We start from the raw sequence: 22,140 nt of genomic DNA on the forward strand, positions 1-22,140 counted from the left end.
TGTGGTGTATGTTTGAGGGAAAACATCTGTTTCTTCTCCCAGCTGAAGAAAAACAAAAAAGCAAAATGTGGGCTTGCTTTCAGCATCTGGGTGTCTAAAATCCAGGAGTTCCTCTGCTGGATTTTGTCCGGTGCATAAGTGGCGTCATGAGTCTCGAGTCTGCTAAGGAGAAGTGCTGCTCCTCTGAGCCGTGAGGTAACAGTCATGCTGGATGCAGTCCTCTGCTGAAAAGAACACTTTTTAGCCTTTAAGCCTCCTAAAAACCGACCTAATCTAATTTGCATTAGAGCCATTTTGTGAAAAGTGAGACGTCGTCCAGTACTGATGCCCCGACACTAAAGGTTATCAGATACCCTAACCCTCATGGACTATGAGGCTATGGACTAAAGGCTTTTGGATGTGTTTGAGTCCTTTACACTAAAAATTACAACATTGAAACTTTTGAAATGCTCAAACCCTTTGATTTACAGACTCCACTTCTGGAGCATCTGCACGCTGTGTAGTATAACTAATGAACTTTGGATTTGGAAAGTATTCAATCTTCTTGAGGTGGAACTTCTTCTCATGGCCACATGGTTTTAAAAGCCGGCTCGGTGAAAACGTGGCGTTGTGTTGACCCAAACTGTTGTTTTCACCTCACTATATTACTATATACATGGTAGCTTTTTTAAATGACCCACTGGCAAGACCTTTGAAAATGCCTTTAAAATTATTTTTGATGGTACCTAAAAAGGCACCACACTAAAAACTGAAGCCAGACCCATGTTTACTACCAAAGTCAATGTTTACGGCTGAAATCAGTCATCTGACTCAGTCTGGTGACATTTATCAGTAGCAAATATTTAGGTAGTCATGCTAAACAACCAAAGGTCCGAAGGGTTTGGGTCATGTTGGCCACCTAATGTTCTGATTCCAGACTTTGTTTTTAACTCACCAAAGAGAGCTAATGTGTTCTCACATTCATGTTTCTCTCAATAAAAGGTGGAATGGAAGAGGAGTCATGAAAGATTATTGAAATATTAACCTCTTAACTTAAAGCATAAATAGTAATACTTGGTTTTGCTTAACTTTCCCAAAGTAAAATTAGATGATCAAAGATGAAAACAAAATCAGCTGATGACCTGACCCCCTTCTTGCCGTCAGTGTTCACGCTGCACTTTTAGGGACAATGTCTTCACTACGATTGCTGCAATCTACAGTTTTTTGTCTGTGATCAGCAGATGCTGCATGTACTTTTTGGTACCGTAAGGCATCATTTTTCCACCGGCTGCTCCATCACATCTACGATAGTTTCTATTACAGTTCTGTTCAGCTTCCCTCTGTGTTTTAGCCAATCTGTGAGGTCAGGTGCATACCCTTAAAGGAGATGCTCACAGGTCATTTTTACAAGTCAAGTCTGATGTCTTTTGTTGTTTTTTAAGTCTAAAATGTTAAAGTTCATATTATTTTTGTAGTGTCACCAGTTGTCAGGAAGCCACTTTCAAACTACTTTTGGGGAGACAAGGCAGTTGGTGTTCTTGCATTTTATGCTAAACCAGAAAAAGAGAGCTTTAATTTCTAGATCTGACAGCAATGTGATAGAGCTGCAAAATGCAGATAAACAAATGAACATTGATCGTGAGTTCCAAACATCAAGTCTCCCGTCACTGAGCTCCAGTTTCAAGTCTGTGCATGTGAGACTCCAGTGTGGATTTGGAGTGCAGTTCCCACAGCTGCATTCGGCTGCACGGCTCAGTCAGGTATCATCCCGTCTGTGCTGCACGTGTGTGTTCACAGTCGCAGCGAGCATGCATGTGTGGCTTTTTAGAGTCAGGGGCGGAGCACAGCTCTGTTTTCCTGTCTTGGCGGTGTCACTCCTCGACCTTGGTGTTCTATAGCTGCTGGAGATGAGCGATGGTGTTAGCACTTCTGAGGGTGCAAATCAACCCTGCCTGTCTCCCTTTCTCCCTCCTTTCTGCCTCTCTGGCCACATTGTTGTTTTCCTCTTTTGCTTTGCCTGTTAAGAGGCGATTGGAGGCTTTCCAGTCGGATAATGGGTCACATATAGGCACTTCTGTTTCCCTCTCTCTCACACTCACCCTATTTTACAGCCACGGCGCCGAGAGAAAGTGAGAGAAGAAGACTCATCAAGTAATTAAGGCCCCAGCTCTCCCTTGGAAATTAAAGGAATGGCCCTTTGCTCTCCCCTGTCTGTGTCTCTCTCTCTTCCTCTTCCTGCTGGGCTGATTGCTGTCTGGCTTCTTTCCTCACCTGAGTATTTCACTCTCACTCCCAGGCAGCCAACCCACACTGCATTGTGTTTGTGATTACCCCACTGTGAGTAATCGTGGCAGCTGTTTGCCCAGTCTTATTTCCCCCACTCTCTGCCCTCCAAAAAGACGCCTCCCCAGAGAAAAAGAGGAGGAGTGCACTTCTTAGCTTCATGCCTTTGTGTCCTGCATGAGTAAATAACGAGACTTCTATCGGCTCTTTTCTGTGTTCTCTGTGCATCTAAGTGTGTGTTTGGCGCTCTGTTAAGCTTAGCAGGTCATGCACACGGTCAGTTCTATCTCTCATGTCCTTGAAGAGGAAAGTGGGTCAGAAAACTGCTTTTACGGAGGCTCACTCTTCCTCTTTGATAGGAGCCAAAAGCCACAAAGAGCCAGTCCACTTCACTACCTGACAGCTTCTCTCGCTCTTGAACCTCAAAGTCCAAAGCATCCCATCTCTGTCCAAAGATATTTTCTCAGACGTGCAGGCTCTGGATTGCTTTCTGAACTTTCAGAAATGGAAATCTCCATGCTTGAAACTCTCAGATGCTGTAGCCGTGATCAGCTCCATCATTTCCTGGTGTGTGCCATCGCAGCCAGCATCCTAAGCAAAATCTAAAGAAAATCTAAATAAATCAAAATTACACAGATGTTTTTACATATTCTGATCAAATGTCTTACCTCATACCTGTTTCTACATTTGTTTAGTTTATTAGCAAAAATACCTTTCCCCTTCTTTCTACATTTGTGAGCATGTGCGAACGCCACTTCATCAGAACAGATTCTTCTGTATTTTTCCCATCACACACTGAACATGATGCTGCTATACTGGTCTGCAGGCACAGATGACAGACCTTTACCAGCTTTAACCTAAAACAAGTGTTAAGAGGCGCAGAAAGTAACGCTGAAATCAGCGGATGTTTGGACCAATCGTGCTTCAGCCACACCCTCTTTTTGCAGTACAGCACTTTCTTTGAAAGTCTTAACTTGCACTGATCACTAACTGCCCCTCCCTTCTCATCTGCATAATCCCACTCATCTGTGACTGAGTAAAAAAAGACGAGAAGAACATAGATTATGTCCAAATATTCAACATGACTGAAATAAGGTGAATTGTGGCCATTAACTGGATGGATTTCACTGGGCGGCCGCAGAATATTGAACAAATATTGACGGTTGTATTCATTCTTAGGGGGAACAGCAAAAGATGTCAACATCTTTATGGGGCGGGGGGATCGACACTTCCAGAGTTAGATGTCTCAGGCTCATCTACAACTATTCAAGATTTACTTTCAACTATAGTTTGAATCAGACAGTCAGAGGATTGATGCATTTTTGAAAACTTGTGACTGAAGCTGAAGCATTCTGGGCCTTTCAACCCCAGATAACTGATTTAAAATCTCTTTGGACTGCTGTGGTATTTATGTTATTCGTAGTCAATACGATTCCATTTAGGACTTTATAACTAAGTTGTGTTTTCTGCTTTTGCACATTCACTTGGCTCCATGAAGACCCATGAGGAGAAGTGCCAAGCAGCCAGTTTAGTTAGGAGTGATGAACTTATACTGTGACAAGGAAAAACAGACGCAAAGCAGTTGTTTTTAAATAAGAATGTATGCACTTTAAACAAATGGGGTGGATAATAGATAAATGAGCGCAAATGAGATGGACCGGTCTGCAGCACCAAGAAGGTCTCACTTTACACACAAGGTGGGCTAAGGCCGTCCAGGCCAGAGACTCATCTGTATCTGCTTTGATGAGGATGGGGATGGGGACCAGGCGGCGGTGAGGGATCCCGGCAGCTGCCTTAGCGCACAGCTATCGCTGCTTGGAGAAAAAAATGAGCCCACACAAGATGGAGGGGAGGAGTGTGTACAAAAAAACCCATCCAAGTAGAAAATGGGACATTGGAAAAAAGAAAAAATATGATCAACGTAAGTTTTGATCACCATCACTGCTCCATGTCTGCCTTTTTATCATCGCCAAGCTGAAAAACATGCGGCGCTGCATATGCAATAGCCCGTGTCTCTGTAATCTTTGCCTCCAGCATTCCAAACTATTATTTAGCAATGATGTTTCCACTTGTGGCTGTACGTCTTTCCACTCTTGATACCGTTCCTTTAGTTTTCCTTTTGTGGACAGAGCAGAAAAGATGTGTTCTCTTTGTTCTTTCTTGTTTCATCAACGCCTCCTCCTAGGAACAAAGACTGCAATCGTTTGGTGGGGATGGTTTGCACTTGCGTTAAAATCCAGGCGCAAATCCATGGCTACACTCCTGCTTTTTCAAAATTGATCTCTGTGCATCCATTTCTCTTAGTTGCGTGCGTTCTGCCAGAAACACCTGTATCAATCATGGGCCACAAGGCATTGCCTGTTTTAGGAGGATTTAGTAGGTAAATTATGTGCTCTCATTTTATCGCGTGCTGTCACGAGTTATCACATGCAGATCTCTTATACATCGGGCTCCACATTCCTTCTCTGTTTTACGGAACGATTTTTACATTTGTCTGGACTAAAGAAAGGATTTAGGTCAGAATTGTGAGTAAAGGCTGGCATCCAAAGTTATCCAAACTATACAACTATTATTTTTACAAATCGTTGACAGTCATGTGAAAATCAAAAAAACTTCTGAGTTTCATGTAACAAAACTTATCTGGTCCACAACACATCTCTAAGTGGGATACTCAGACAAACAAAAAACCTAAAAACCCTGTCATGATTTAACTCAAAGTTTGTTCTTGAACACCTTCACAAAATGCCACTCTGCCTTTGACTAAACATGTGTTCTATGTTTACAAAGAGAAAGAATAGGCTGTGTGTGATCCACACAAAAATATTAAAAATGACCTCACCTTGTGTTCACTGAGTCAACTATGAATCCCTGAATGTTGGGGTTTTCTGTCCACATGCTGGCTCACTTGTTTGATAGCATACTATGTGATCTTTGTTTTGTGCAGATAGTTAGTGTGTGCCAAAACTCTCAGCTGCTTCGTTTCAAAGACTTTGTGAGGTTTTGTGTGTGCGTGTCTGCATGTGTGTGCGTGTCTGCATGTGTGTGCGTGTCTGCATGTGCGTGTCTGCATGTGTGTGTCTGCATGTGTGTATCTGCATGTGTGTGTGTCTGTATGTGTTTGCGTGTCTGCATGTGTGTGCGAGTTTGCATGTGTGTGCGAGTTTGCATGTGTGTGCGTCTCTTCATGTGTGTGTATGCATGTGTGTGTGTCTGCAGGTGTTTGCGTGTCTGCATGTCTGTGTCTGCATGTGTGTGCGTGTCTGCATGTGTGTGTCTGTATGTGTTTGCGTGTGTGTGTGTGTGTGTCTGTATGTGTGTGTCTGCATGTGTTTATGTCTGCGTGTGTGTGTGTGTGCATGTGTGTGTCTGCATTTGCGTTTCAACATGTGTGTGTGTGTCTGCATGTGTGTTTGTGTATGTCTGCATGTGCGTGTCAGCATGTGTGTGTGTGTGTCTGCATGTGTGTGTCTGCATGTGTGTGTGTGTTCAACTCTAAGAGGCAGCAAACACTGAGATGGGAGATGCAGCAGGAAGAGGGAGATGTTCTCTGCTCTCTGCATACAGATCTGCTGGTATGTAGGTCAGACAGACCCAGTCACTCCCACAGCCCAGCAGTAGTAGCTGCTCTATGCTCACCTCAACACCTCACAGGAGTGAAGTGTGCATCTTTGTTATAACAGGCTCACGTAATACTGCCCCTTGTTTTCTGTACATTTTACTAGTGGTTAGGGTTTTTGGGACTGGATTGCGACTTTGCTGAAGCTGCAAGTCTGTTTGTTTTGTCAGAGTTTAGTGCAGGACTGGCACATGGGGAGTCGGGGTTTGTTTCCCAGGGGACGCAAGGAGCTTCATCCTGATCCCTAACCATGTTGCCTCCCTGTGCCAGTCTCTAGCCTGGATAAAATACAGGGTTGTGTCGGGACATCTGGTGCAGAAAATCTCTGCCAAACCACCGCTGTGAATCAGTGACAGCTGATTGGCTGTGGTGATCAGGGAAAGCTCAACAACAGTAAAGAACAAAACTGTAGCACTTTTAAGAGATTATAAGTCTTTCAGTTTCATTTTATAAGAGGAAAAAAAAAGCTCCAATGCAGGTTTCAATGTAAATGCTGTCACTGTATGAGGCTGAAGTGAGCTCCTTTGTGTGCTTGTTCCTATTCCAGCTGAAGGCCACGTCCTCTTTGCTGTGCACTGTCTGTCACTGTCCTTGGTGCTGAAACTGCCAGACAAGAAGGAGCCTGAGCACCGTGACTGACACCCCACAAACATAACAGACCAGCAAACCTTCTTTCTCCAGCGTGTTTATTTATTTATTTACTATTTTAAATACTGGAGGGGGGGGGGGTAGATTGCACCCTGATGAAGAGTTAGTAGCTTTGGATTTTCTATTAGCCTCCACATGAAAACCTTCATTGAAGGACTGAGCCATCAGTTCTACCCTTATTGCATACACACACACACACAGGTTTGAGTGAATAATATGAGCTACTGGGGGACATTACTAATGCCCTCCACAGCTGCTATATCTAAATTTGTGCATTATCATTTGCATTTACATGTCAGTCATCACATTCATTTGTCTTTTTTTGTTTGATTTTTTTTAGAGGGAAAATTCTTATGGATTACTGTAATAAACTACAGATCAGGCTTTGATGAATTTTTGATTAAACAAGAAAAAAAGCAGTATAGTACTACAAAAATGAAATCAAACTTTGGATTTATATATACACTCACCGGCTACTTTATTAGATCCACCTTGCTAGAACTGGGTTGGACCCCCCTTTTCCCTTCAGAACCACCTTAATCCTTGGTGGCATCATTCAACAAGGTTCTGGAAACATTCCTCAGAGACTTTGGTCCATGTTGACATGACAGTATCACACAGTTGCTGTGGATTTGTCATCTGAACATCCATGATGTTGATGTCCCGTTCCACCATGGGGGTCCAAAGTGTGCCAAGAAAATATCCAATAGAAAATATTCCCCACACCATGACACCACCACCTCCAGTTAGAGCTGTGACAGTGTGGGATTTTTGAACATGATGAACCAGCAGGGAGCGCGGTGTCGTGTTTACCGCAGCCCCCCCCCCCCCCCCCAAAACCCACAAGATCCCCAAGCAAGAATGACTGTGTATGTGTGTCAGCGCTGCGTGTGTAGGAGGAAGGAGCGCACACAAGCAAGTGTGTTGGGGGTGCGTGTTGATTCTTCTGCAGCGCACGCGAGCTCTCACCTCTGCTCTTTGGTACAGACATCCTCTCAAGATAAAATATTTTGCCCAGTAATAAACGAGACTGCAGACACTTTGTCACCTTTCCAGTAGCCATGAAGCCTGACACCCATGAAGAACACGGGGCAGGAGGCTCAGCCTTTCTTTATACAGACACGTAACTTTGCGCTGCACAAAATAGTTCCCAAACAAAACATGTAGTGAAATTCATCTAAATCTAACAGTGAGCGTTCATGTTTGGTGTTACAGAGTGAAGGAGAACAGTAATACCCCCCCCCCCCCAACACAAAATCCTCCGGTAGGCGGCCGTGTCGCGCACTTAAGAACGCACACAGCTTGTAATGGAAATGAATACAATGGAAATGAATAATTAGAACGCAGTAAATTTGTCGTATTTCCTCAAGAGACGGAAACTTCTGTTGTAGAATGAGGAAATGTGTGTGTTTCTGAAAGCGCGCGCGTGTGTGTGTGAGAAGAGGGACCAGCGTGCAGTGTAGAGGGAGTGAAGGAGAACACTAATAAAAGGTTTCCCCCAGAAACCCTTGAAGTCTGAACACAGGAATAGCAGAAAACGTAAATTATCAGCAAAGATGAATGTGTTTAATGTGTTTATTATAGTTCCAATCACGCACCATATTGCAGAACTTTAAAAAAAAAAAGTGCGGTGATGCGGTTATTGTCACACCCCCACCTCCAGTCCGAGCCATTGATACAAGGCAGGATGGATCCATGCTTTCATGTTGTTGAGTCCAAATTCTGACCCTACCATCTGAATGTGGCAGCAGAAATGGAGACTCATCAGACCAGACAATGTTTTTCATCTTCTATGTTCCAGTTTTGGTGAGTCTGTGGGAATTGTAGCCTCAGTTTCCTGTTCTTAGCTGACAGCAGTGGTACCCGGTGTGGTCTTCTGCTGCTGTAGTCCATCTGCCTCCAGGTTGGACGTGTTCTGCAGACCTCGGTTGGAACCAGTGGTTCTTTGAGTTCCTGTTGTCTTTCTATCAGTTGGAACCAGTCTGGTCATTCTTCTCTGACCTCTGGCATCAACAAGGCATTTCCATCCACAGAACTGCAGCTCACTCGATGTTTCCTCATTTTCTGACCATTCTCTGTAAACCCTACAGATGGTTGTGGGTGAAAATCCCAGTAGATCAGCAGCTTCTGAAATCCTCAGACCAGACCTAGCACCAACAACCACAATCAAAGTAACTTCACTCACCCTTCTTCCCTGTTCTGATGCTCATTACTCGTACTGTGGACCACACCTAGCACATTTCTAATGCCCATTTTTAGCAGATAAAAAGACTAAATGGGTCACAAATAAAAAATAAAGTGTCTTTGATAATGATAAAAATCACAAGAACAATGAAGGGCATGCATCAGCAGCAGCTCAGTTAATGTGTGCAGTGTAGTTCACCTGCCACTTTCTCATTTGAACAGGAAATTTGTAAATATGTTACCTTTACTTTTTTATTATTTTTACCAAAGAAATGTTGAAAACCAACACAGAAAAAAGTAATCATAGAATAGACATGGCAAAAAATATTATTGGATTGCTTTACTGAGAAAAAAAAAGTGTATTCTTTTTCTTTTAATTATGTCTTTTTAAACCCCTGACTTCATGTCACTGCTAAATATAAATATTTCTTTATGCTACCTACTGGTGATTCCATCCTTTACTTGAGTGTGAGAAAAAGCCAGTTGTTGTGTGCAATGTGAGTTGGGGCAGGAAACCCCCCTGCTGGTTGAAAGTGATGACTGCACCAGGGAAGAACTGCGGCTGCTTTCACGTAACTGGATCTCAGCCTCGCTCCTGTTTGCTCAAAGGAACCAGCTTTTGCTTTGATTATAGCAGCACTGAGATAGGTAGTGGGAGATGGAGTGTGTGTGCAGAAGTGTGTGTGTTTGTGAACACTGACGGCCGTCTGGTGGGGCCCCTCCCTCTTTTGTGATTCTCCCTATACACCATCAACACCTCATCTGTTCTCTGCCATACATTCGCTCAATTAGCGGGAGCAGATGGAAAGAAAGAGTCAGATCCACAGGCAGGATTTAATGCACACACCTCCATCCTACTTCTTTTTATCGCTTAGGTAATTTTTTTGACATGGACTCCCTTCCCTCTCCCACCTCCTCGCACTTTCCTCTTTCTTTGCTCGGCTTCTCCAGCTCAGCCAAGGATGGAGAGCTGAGGAGAGAAATCATGGAGGCAGGCACGGATCATTAGCTATATTTGTCCCCACTTCCTGCAGCAGATGATAGATCCAGCTAATTACCCCATGTTGCCAAGCCTATCGCAAGCGACACGCGGCTGTCGTTATGACGGAAATCAGCGTTCACTCCGGTGTGTGCCGCATCGCTGGTGATGCTATATGATTATTCATGAGGCTGGAGTCAACGGAGAGGCGGAAACCTCCGATCCTGACAGGGCTGTGTGAATGGGATTGTTCTGAAAAGCCTTTAAAATGATACATGTTCTTCTTCTCTTTGTGCAGAAAATGAGCACAAAGGAGATGTGGTGAGCCGTTCCTCTCCAGCCGAATGTTTCAGTGGTAGGAAAGCTCTGGAGCAAAGCGCCGTCTGAAGCCTGAAACATTTCAGGTAGAAGGTTCTGTTCTCTCACCTCTTCTCTTCACCTCTCAGAAACTCCTCACAAACACAAAATATCACACAGTACAACTACAAGAGCCGTCTATGGTGTAACATATCCATACTTTTTTATACTTTGGTTTAATTTTAAAAAGATCTGTTTGACTCTCCCTTTTTATTAGACCAAACTATTAAAGTTATCTCACTGCCTCCAATGAAAATGTTTTTTTTTTCTTATCTTTTTTACATGTCCCATTTTTCTCATGCTAGAGGACATGCTGTTTAATATAAAAGAATTCAACACAAAAATTGTGTTTCTGAGTTTTTCCTTATTTAAATTATAATTGATCAAGTGCAGGCAAAAACGTTTAAAAAAAAAGCTTGTGTTTGTGATGCAGCAACTAAATTGGGCGGGGCCAAATTCTCCCAGCTCCGCCCCTCTCTGCTCATCCACCTGCAGACCAACAGATCCACGACCGTCTTTGTTTTCCTGGTCTGAGCTGGAATCTGGATCAGAACCGAACGGATGGATAGATCTGATATTGCAGCCATATTTGTTGCACTGCTAATTTTAGGATGGGGGTGTGAGGGACTGTAAGCTAGAGGTAAAGAGTGTAAAAAAGGAATGATGGCTAATCAGGCTAACTTTTGCATTAACAGTCCCGCCCACAACTTAAAAACAAATTTTCTGAAGAACTCATGCAGCTCTGCAGAAATTATGTCCTAAAAATGACCCAGAATGAAGGTCTCATCATTCCGAAGAGAGAGGTGGGCTGACTTTTTTTTTCCATAATGGCCCTCATAAATGACCATCAGATTAAATTAGAAAATTTTAGGAGCAACACCCATGTTGAGAAAATAAAAGCAACAAAGGGGATAAAAACTTCAGAATAAAGAAAAAGAAGAAGAAGAAACCTTCAGAAGGAGCAAACTCATTAAAAGACAGGAAAAAGAATCAGAAACATCTGTTGTAAGACAAGTTAGGGACACATTAGTAACTGCAAAAATGAGAGGAAAGGAAGCAAACAATGATTCAGACTCCAGGAAGTCACTCCAACCAGAAGGGTAAGAAACAAAGAAAAACAGAGGCACAGCAAAATCTGTTTCAGACAAAAATGTAACACTGGAACAAATAAACCCAACTTTCTCCTCTGAGTAATCTTTTTACGTGGACGTATTCTATAGAATTTACTTTGGGATGTTGACGCCTACATTTTCCTGGACTTAGTTGTGAGCGTGACTGTTGGTGCAAAGTAAGTCCGACCCTACTTCCCATCATCCAGCTAGCTTACAGTCCTTCACACCCCCATGCTAACATTAGTAGTGCAACAAACGTGGTGAGCAATTTTGTAGGTATCGTACATTTAGCTAGTCGTACAGTTTACATCCAGATACCATCCAGAAGAGGACAACAAAGACTTTCATGGATCTATTTGTCTGACAGTGGGTGATCAGAAAGGGGCGGAGCAGGAAGACTTTGGCCGCTGATTAAAGCTTCTGTGTCACCGCTACAAGCTTTTTCCGATTTTCAGCATACATAATAATATAACTATAGTTTAACCATCATGATTGTGTTGCTCTTCATCATAAACACAACTACTACTACTTCTACAACAGCTAATATTTGAGTATGTTAACTGATATAGGACCATTTGTTATCTGTATTATATTCAAACTGTATTGTTTTTGTCATCATAATTTTTCTAATGCTTACTGATACACAATATCTTATATGTCAATATTTCGGTATTTTTTCCATATTGTTTGTTTGTAAACATGCTTAAAGTTTTGGATATTTTTGTATAGTCTTTGTTGTGGATCTTTGCTCTGCTCTCAAAGACAGATCATTTTCTGTCCGTGCTGATAGTATCTTAAATTTTCCAGTTCCTCTAAGTTAATTGGTGTGTCTTTTTTATTATAACACATTTCTGAATAATGTCTGGTAGTGAGTATTTTAGTGCTTTACATGCCACTAATTTTGTCTGATATTGTATTAAATCCAGTAATCACTAAGTATAATGACATTGTGAATTGTAGTCCAGGAAGTAGTTAACTTTGTTTAATGTTGAAAGATTTTTGGAGATTTTCATTTTTCTATATTTATCGTGATAGTTATCTGTCAATAAGTAATCCTAAAAACTTGTTTCTGTTGGGACAACATTTATGTTTATTTGTTTACATTTATCTTTGTTGTTTCCAAATAATACAGTATTAGTTTTCTTTAAATTTAGTGATTATTTGTTGCAGTTCCTTTTTTAAATAATATGTAGTTCTTTGTTTATAATCCCAATTAGATCAAGATTATAACCATTATGGTCATTTCTACAAAAAATATGTGTGTCATCTGCAAACAGAACAAGTTTGTATAATTTAGTTACATTAAATATCTCATTAAAGTACATAAGAAACAGTTTTGGTCCCAACACAGAGCCCTGAAGCACACCACATGTAATTTCAAGATGGCTATATTGACCAAAGTTAACATGCTGTATGCTTCCTGTTAAATAACTTTTTATCCATTTCCCTGACTCCCCTTAATCAATATCATTCTAATTCACTAAGTAATATTTTTTGGTCTATAGTATAAAATGCTTTTTGAAATCAATAAATACACCAGCTGAGTGTTTTTTTGTTGCCTTTGTGATTTCTTCTATGACATCAATTGCAGTCATTGTTGTGTGCCTTTTGTTCTAAAGCCAAACTGTCCTTCGTTTGTTATTGAATATTTGTCAGTAAATTTACATGAACATATATTAAATTTTGGGAAATTGTGGTTGCAATGAGATTGGTCTATAGTTTGTGAACATGTTTTTATCTTCACTTTTATGAATCGTAATAACTTCAGTGATTTTCATTTTGTTTGTGACACAGCCTGGTAGAAATGATAAATTACAGATGTGGACGCCGATGGGATTTGAATCTAATTTTTGACCTTTTTCACCAATGGCATATCTATATCATAGCAGTCTGTAGATGGTTTACTTTTTTGACATTTATACCTTCTTGTTTTTGTGTAAGGAATATCGAGTGTTGATAGATTTTTATGTTGATTACTTTTCAGAATCTGTATTTCTGCGCTTAAATCTGGTCCAATATTGACTAAATGTTTATTAAAATGATTTATTCGAACATTCATATTTGAATTTTCATTGTCTAGATTAGCAGGACTATCTGGGTAAATTCCATTTACAGTCCTATTTTTAATCAGGCTATTTAAGATTTCCCAAGTTCCTTTTATGTTGTTTTTGTTTTGATTCAATATTTTTGTAAAACGGTTTTTCCTTGTTCTAATGACATCAGTAAGTTTGTTTTTAGGTTCTACATGTTTCTTCTGCTTGTTTGGGTTTGATCTTGAAAAATATTTTGTAGAGATTATTTTTCTTTTGACAAGCATTTAGTATTCCTTTAGTGACCCATGGAATGTTTATTATTAAAGGATATGAATATTTCTCTGTACCTCCGTTATTGTATGCTTTGTCCACCTCCAGTGCTGTACAGACAGACTTCTCTTTAACTCATTGATGTTTTCTGTTTTCATTTGTTTAGATTTACAGTAGCTGATCTGGTTTTCTTGTTTTAATTTCTCTAAAATTGTCGCACCAGGTCATGTTGTTGTTCTTGCGTTGGTGTTTGTAGGATGGAAGGACAGAGTGTCTACACTGCATGGATAAAGTCACCTGTTGTCTTTTGCTTATCTGGGTTAATTAGATCCGTGTTAAAGTCGTCCCATATAAATGTCAGTTTATTATTCATAGTGGAAAATATTTTTCCATGCACTCTTGGAGGGGAGTATTGTCTGCGTTAGGTGGTCTCTATATGCAGCTTATGATCATGTTTTTGCTTTTCATTGCAAATTTCCACTGTTAGTCATTCCAGAACATTTTGTATTGTTCAATTAATCAAAACTTTATTTGTAAAGCACTTTAACATCCACTAGAGATCCAAAGTGCTGCACAGGTAGGATAAAATACAATTACAAGTAGAAATAATAAAATATAACAGTCACAGTAAATTAAAAATTAATAAAAATATTGTTATTGACGTGTTTTAACTGGGTTGTTTTATACAGAGCAACCCCCCCCCCCCCCCTTCCCTCCGATTGTACCTTTTTCTTCTAAACACCATGTTTCTGAGCTGGCATTAATGGCTAAGCACATCTTTTCAAAAATTATTTTATAGAATCTGAATTTTGGTTCACACTTCTGTTAATAAAATGAATTACTGAGAATTTGCCATCTGAATTGACTTTAGTGTTAAATTGACTTTGAGCAGTGACAGTTATTGTTGCACAGTGTGGTACAAAAAAGTTTGTATCAAGATCAGGTTCTACATTTTGTGTGTTATTTTTTTGTGTTTTCCAAAGTTTCTGATTCGATTTTATTGAGTTTACATGCCACTAATTGCAATCTTTTGTTGCAGGGCATTTTCCTCGCTCTTCCTGTGGGGTGAGTGTAATTGTTGTACTAGTCGTGATCAGATTTAAAAACAATTTTAAGCTTAATTTTTGATGTCCTCCATCATCAGAAAAATACTAGAACAACATGCTAAAACATCAAACAGAGCGGGTCTTCATTTATGAAAGTCATCTGCTCACATGGTCTAATTTGATACTTAAACATAAGATAGTCACACATTTTGCCTCCATTCTCAAAGGTTTCTCATAGCTTGTTAGTTTCAGGAACTTTCTTTATACTTGTGTGTGATCTGGATTTGCCCTCTCATTCTCTACCACCTTTGGAGGTTTTTCCCATTTTGACTTTGGGGTTTCCAGTCTATACTCTGCACACATGTTTCCCCATGCTATATCCATTTTACATTCCCTTCCCCAGAGTCTCTAGAAGGAGCTTAGAAAAAGTTTCATCTCTTCCTTGGGAAGCACAGCTGCTCTTAGCCAGCAGGACAGTTTTTCATGGCGGTTGGAAATCAATCCCAGGTCTTCGCCAGTCTCACTCCGTCACTTTCTCTCTGTCTCGGTCTGGACTGTTTGCCCAGCGCCTGTTCAGATGATATCACTGGAGCGCTTCACACTAATTCAGATGCACTCAACATCAGTTGGTCATACATGTTTACTGCCTCTTCATGGCGCTTGGGGTAAATACATGTTTACATCAATATTTGACAGTAACAGCACAATTTTTGTGGCACTCCACTGCTCACCTGTAATCCCAGTGCTAATTTTTCTAGTTTATTTATTGCTATTTCCGTTCTATATAACTGATATTTTGATTAGCAAACAGAAAAACATTTTAATTCATCTTTTAGGCTTCCATAAAACCCTGAAGGTCCACCATTCTATAAATTAAAGAGACTATAAAATTACTGTATGATTTTATGCATCAAGTTATTTTTAAAAACAGACTATTTCCTCTATTCTAACCCAAAGACCGTTCACATGAGAACAAAGACTATTTCTTCTAGTGAACTTAATGAGCAGGTTCACATATTAAAAAAAGAATTTAGTCCTCCACTGATGACACTTATCTAGGACTAGCAGATTATGTGACGGTTTCCTCCCTGGCTTGATCTGCAGTGTCATATATTTCATAATATGGGCTGCATAAAAATAATAAAAGAGGTTTAGGTGTTGCAGAAACCTGGTGGACCAGCACTGTTTCAGAGAGAACTCTTACTTGTCATTATCTGCAGTTTGAAAACCCCACTATTATTCAGAGACGTTTGGCTGGGGAGAGCTCTGTGAGGACCTTAACTTTGGCTACGTTCACACTCCAGGGATCAATGCTCAATTCCGATTTTTTGAAAAAAATCCGATTTTTTTTTGCCAGGCCGTTCACATTTCCAATTAAATGCGAACTTTTGTGATCTCCTGTGTGACCGTGAAATGACCCAGAAGTGACCCGCATGCGCAGAAGAGTACGGTGAACGATGTCACTCGTTGTTTGCGGAAGTAGCTAACATTAACAATGGATGTCAACAACAGTGTTGTCAACAGCTGAGCCCTCTTTGCAGTATTACATTTATTTTCACAAAGGAGCCAGTACAATTACAATCTTCTCATTTTAAGATGGCATTGGAGCCAGGATCGTCTGTACCCACTGTTGTGGAATGGGGATGTGAATGTGGTGGGGCCGCGCGCGTGTGTTTAAGAGAGAGGAGAGAGCGCGTGCAGCGAAGTAAAGAATGAGGGGGGGAGTGGGGGCGCGCATTCATGTTGTGTGTTAGGGAGGAAGGAGAACGGTAATAATAGACGGCTTCCCCCAGAAGAACTGCTATTGACTCTTTATTAACCCGTTCTGGAGAATCTGAGGGTCCTAACAGGGAAGTGAACCCCCAAGGATGATCCGCCTTCTGTCCCCCGCGCTTCTGACCACGGTCGGAAAGGGAGACAAAAAACGTCATCCCTGGACAAGTTCAACACCACGCTCGGCCATTTCGCTGGAAAAAATTTAAAAAAACGCCCGGTTGCGATAAGAGCCCTGAAGTTTGGCCTGAATAGAGCTGTCACCCCAAATATTAATCCAATCGGGGACCTCGCTTCCCTTCTGACTGGTCTCAGCAGCATCGCCCGCCATGGTTTATTGTTTATGTTCTCGTTCCCGCTTACTTTAGCGCAGAATTATGACTTTTGTAGCGTATCAATGACGCACGGGTCAGATTCATGTGGCCTGGCCGTTCAGACGGAGGTCCCATTTCAAGGGTCTTATACGTATCGGATTCAGGACCACATACCCAAGTGGCCTGGGTCGCATTTGAAAAGATCGGATCTGTGTCGTTCAGACTGTCATGAAAAGATCAGATACAAGTCGCATAGGGGCTAAAAAATCGGAATTGGGTCGTTTCAGCCTGCGGTATGAACGTAGCCTTTGATGCATAATCAAGGAAAAGGTTGTTAAGTTGGGACTGATTCTAAAAAAAGTTTTGTTGTGAATCTTCATTTACTTTTTCCTCAAATAGATAACACCACTGTTGTCTCTGTCTAACTGATAAATTGACTCATGTTTAGCCTGTTCGGTCCAATTTTGTCAAAACAGACATAACCCTTTTCTTTTTACAAAGTACATTTTCTTTCCAATCAACAGCTTTCAGGTTGTATATGTAGAGACGGGGGTTTTGATTTTGACCAACGTTTGAAACATACAACAAAACTGTAGAAGGACATTTCTTTTTATCTGTCATTGACATCAGCATCACGGCTCTGTTGTCATGAGGGGAAAATAACAGCATTGATCCAGGAGCTAATTGAGGCGCAGGCAGTGAAGAAGCTCCGCTCCTAATCCCTAATACTCGGACCAACCGTCATTACGGACGTGACAATTTCTCATGAGAAGCCGATCGGAATATTTATAGAGGGCTCTCCAACATCTGCAGACATGAGCACACTGCGTAACGTGCTCCTGTTTTCAGTTGTATTGTTGTTTTGTCTAGCCGGATTGACCTGTTGACGGTGTGATTGGAACTGAATTGAGTTTTGCAGTGAAGAGCAAGGGGGACCCCCAGCAGGAGCCGCAGCGGAGTTACATTCGCCCCCATCGTACCTGGCCCCCTCCCACACGGGGCCGTGAACCACCCCGCGAGAGACCTAACCCCAGCCTGGACAAGCCGGATGGGGGAGCAGTAAACCCCCACTCTGTTTAGACTGCTGGAGGGGTGAAAGATCAGCCGATTTAAATTCCTGCCACACAATACGCCATTTGTGTATGAACCGTGCATGATTGTTGCTGTTTGTGTGCAGTTCATTAGTGATCTGTCCCTCAATTACGTCATTTGAACGTGATATGTTCGCCGTCTACACGATATAAAAGTCATACATCGGTGGTTCATGCATGAAAAGTTTGGTTGACATACGTGGAACGTTCGTGGAAAGACACAAACTTGTGTATCTTCCAAAAATCACACAATTGCGTAACACTTAATTGTAATTATTTATAAACTACATAAAATATGCATAAACAGCGTCATTCTCAACAGACCAAAAATGTTGATCAGCTCAAAACCGAATTCTCGTAAAAACCCGTCGGCCGAAAACCTTGACGGACATCTCAGATGCCTTGTCTCAATTGATCCTGAATCCTTGCTGGCGCCTAGCTACTGTCTTGCTTTAGCGAGGATCCCTCCCTGCACCATCTGACATCTCTCTCACCCTGGGAGTTCATCATGTTATTCTGAGCTCACCTTGGTCATAATAATGCGGAAACTATGGATGATTGTTGCTCTGTCTGAGCTGCTGCATGAAGGTACATCAGTGAATTTTATGGGACTCTATTAAGTCTCTCGTAAATCAACCGGACGGTGTGCGGTAAAAACTGTGAATGTTGAAGGGACCATCACCAGTGCCATAGAAACCAGAGTTCCCATGGATTTAATGTGTTGATGTGTTTAGTGTGGCATGGTGGTGGAGTGTCCACACCACCATCACCTCCCTCCGTAAACTGCTCCAATAAGATTTACAGCCTATCCTTGCTTTTCATCATTATATTTTCTCCCTTTGAAACATTTATGGGCATTCATAAAGAAACACACCATTAGGGCTGAGGGATTCTACAGTAAAGTGAGGCTGATCTTAATAAATCATGTTTAATAAAACAATACATCTAAACACGGCCCCTGTCATAGGCCAAACCTACTAAACATTAATATTTAGAGGCCTCGGAAAATACTGGAACACTCTGAGGTGTTCATCTTCTTCCACAATTTACGATCTGCTGTAGATCCAGAAGCAGCCTCTCTGCAGACATGGAGCTGTGACATCCGTGCCGGTGGAAGCCGGTCATCTGCCAATGTGGTTAGCCCTGATAGGATCAGCATCCCCTGACAAGGAAGCACACACAGCAAGACTGTGTCATCACACTTCAACAAGGTTTTCCCAAGAAAACAGATCAAATAGGCCAATGGCACTGCCTACGTCCCTGCACAGCTACAATAGGCTTAGTACTGAAACCGCGCCTTATAAAGATAAAAAGCAAGTTTGATATTTTCATCTGTTCCTTCAACGTAACTCTTCTTTAGGACAAAATGTTGTTTTTAGTCTGCCTGAGAAGTTGCTCATTCTTCTTTTTTAAAGGGGTTTATATTGATTTCTTTTTTCTTTCTTTCCTAAACAATAAGTAAGTCGGGGCAGCTCAGTGGCCTTGTGGTAGAGTGTACGCCCTGTGACTGGAAGGTTGTGAGTTCAAAATTCAGAATCAGAGTCATAGCAAAGACTAAAAAATAGGACCCAATGCCTCCCTGCTGGACACTCAGCATGAAGGGGTTGGATTGGGGGGTTAAACCACCAAATGGTTCCCAAGTGCAACTGTGTTTGCAGCTCACCACTAAACCAGGGGAGGGGTCAAATGCGGAGAACAAATTTCACACACCTAAGTGACAGATAACAGGACTTTAACTTTAATAAGTAGAAATTATGTTATGTTTACTTTTGTTTATTACTGATCTTTATTTAATCCCATTGAGATCACAAACGTCTTTTGCAAAGGGAGCCCCTGCAAAAGGACCTCCTAGCATCGGTTACCTTCTTAGCATTTCGTACTGCCCCAGTTCACACCAGACTTCATTTCATCTTTTCTATGCTCTCCACTAATCAGATTGAAATGTTGACATTTTGCCTCATAAACAGCTGTCCACAGTAAAACCACAGTGTCTGGAATCCCACTTTCTGCAGTCATTATCTAACGTGGAAGCATTCTTAGCCGACCCCCAAAACAAACACGTGTGATCTGTATGTGTGATTCAGTAAATCAGGCATCAAACGTGAAGCACAAATACCAGCCCAAGGAAAAACATTCTATTGTAATTCTATTGGATTAGTTTAAAAGGAGAAAAATCCTGAAGAAAGTGTTCAAATTGAAGATAACTTTGCTACGTGGCTCGGCGTGTTAACAGCTGGTTTGTGGCGTCTTTTCAGATGGAGGTGGATGCAGACGATAAGCGCCATCGCACACGCTCCAAAGGTATCTGCACACACTAACACGCCGCTGTTCAGGGTGACCTTCACTCCCCCAATGCAAACACGCACATACGTGGCACGCACACACTGTTGCACAAATCCTGTGCAGTCACACTTGAGTCGCCTCCCCTCCCTGCTCTCCCCACAGCATCCCCCGTTTTATGTATCGGGCGGAACAGAAATAGGAGTTATGGGATCTTTGCTCAGAATGGAGCCTCTGTAACAGGAGTCCGTACTCTGACTACACACCGTCTCAACACAAAGGATGTTAGACAAACATTTCATTTTTATCAAACATCTTCACCTCAGAAAACAGACATCTTCCTTTTTTTCCTTACGACACAATGCAAACATGAACATACTAACTCTGTCCGTTAACATGGGAGAAACCATCAGAGTCCCTGTGGATAATGTTATCTGACGGTGTGTCACATCAAAAAAGGAGATATTGAAGGGTCCAAAGGCTTGTGAGGGACACAAATCAGCACAGCTCCATGTCTGCTCCACTTGTCCAGCCATTCTGCACGCTTTGCTTTTGCTGTGTTTTTTACTGGTTTTCACATTTTAAATGTAATGTTTCACGTTTTTAAGACGATTCGTGTCCCTAATCCACACATCCACGTTCCCAAATGAACTGATTTCACTGATGACCTTCAGAACGCCTGAAACTGTTTTTCAAGAAGTCCTGTTACCCTTGTGCTGTCCTAGGTACGTTAACGTTGGGAGTGGGGTCATCTGGACCCCACAAGATAGATAGCACAGGGGTTAAAGTTTAAATCCCACAAATGAGACGGAACTGTTTAGATGCTGTCTATCAGCTCATCCATCTTGATGCAGCAGCAGTTAATTCCTGAATCTTTCCAGAAGATTTATAACAGATATAAATTTAAAAAGGTAAAAAAAAATACAACATACTAGTGCATTCTTGGTGCTGTTTGGTAACAAACAGACAATCCAATCTGACCTGCTGTGACCTTTTCCACAGGAATCTTCAAAGCTGCTGAGAGAATGAGAAGCTGTGGTGTAGCGTTTGACTTGCATGAAGCAGCTTCTATGTGATGCAGAGAGATTTCCTGACATCTAAACTAAATCAGGTTTACATTACATGCACTGCAGTGAAAAAGTCGACAAACATTTTTTAATCTCAGCCTGAGCTCGTCTCTGTAAGAGGTGTGTTTAAAAAAGTCTTATAGATTCTGTGACTAAAAAGTCTATTCTATAAAATACAATGCTACTACAGAGAAAAACAATGAAAAAAAACAGTTGAGGTAAAATTGTAAAAGTTATTTTAATAATCTTTTGTTTGGGATTAAACAAAACATAGAAATTCTTGGTTCTCCTAAATTTTCTTTTTTAACTTTGATCTGAAATGTTGTTCATTAGGAAAAAATAGAAAATATAATAAAATATCAACTATAAACATGGTCTTGGATTTGATGTACAGTATAGCTTGTTCTTGTTTACAGTAAATATTGTGCAAAAAAGGCAGTGTGTGTGTGTGTGTGTGGGTGTGTGTGTGTGTGTGCGTGTGTGTGTGTGTGTGTGTGTGTGTGTGTGTGTGCGTGTGCGTGTGTGTACTTTGACACCGAGACTGTTGACAGAGTCCAGCTCTTTTTCGTACTTCCTTTTAAACTATTCCTAAATCTTTCTTTCCTCCTTTAACTCATAGTGAACTCCACGGGTCGCTAGTCGCATTAGCTCAGCCTTTTTCACATTTTCCTGTGTGTTTTAAGCAGGAAGTCTTCTGCAGAGAGGAGTCTTCAATGTCTTCCAGCTGTAATGCTTCTCTGTTTGTCTGCTTCTCCCTCAGTGCCTGTGGATCCAGCATTAACGGAGCTTTTCAGGTCAGTGAGACCGCACGGCTTTATGACACGCACACACATGCACACACACCTACACTCACACACACATGCACACACACCCGCATGCATACAAGCACACACATGCACACACAAACACACGCAAACACACATACACCCACACACACCCGCATACATACAAGCACACACATGTACAAGCACGCGCACACACACACACTCACACACACATGCACACACTCCTACACCCACACACACCTGCATGTATACAAGCACACACATGTACACGCACACACACACCTACACCCACACACATGCACACAGTCCCGCATGTATACAAG

General features: G+C 41.5%; 1 protein-coding gene across 22 annotated transcripts in view; it reads left to right on the plus strand.

The window, feature by feature from the left end:
* myt1lb (myelin transcription factor 1-like, b) overlaps window positions 1-22,140 on the plus strand; it is a 127,351-nt gene that overhangs the window by 28,788 nt on the left and 76,423 nt on the right. For 13 of the 22 annotated variants that reach the window (XM_078940891.1, XM_020713897.3, XM_078940903.1 and 10 more), the window contains 2 exons: window positions 19,941-19,986; window positions 21,793-21,826. The exons of 1 other annotated variant lie outside the window; for it this stretch is intronic. In XM_078940891.1, coding sequence (XP_078797017.1) covers window positions 19,941-19,986; window positions 21,793-21,826 — 80 coding nt within the window. Of the gene's footprint in view, window positions 1-9,484; window positions 9,837-9,987; window positions 10,094-14,500; window positions 14,527-19,940; window positions 19,987-21,792; window positions 21,827-22,140 lie in introns of those variants that run through there. 8 more of the 22 variants (XM_078940897.1, XM_078940896.1, XM_078940892.1 and 5 more) reach the window with 5 other exon arrangements.

Source organism: Oryzias latipes, chromosome 22 (genome assembly GCF_053564925.1).
Source record: "Oryzias latipes strain Hd-rR chromosome 22, Olatipes_Hd-rR_3.1".
NCBI classification, from domain to species: Eukaryota; Metazoa; Chordata; class Actinopteri; order Beloniformes; family Adrianichthyidae; genus Oryzias; species Oryzias latipes.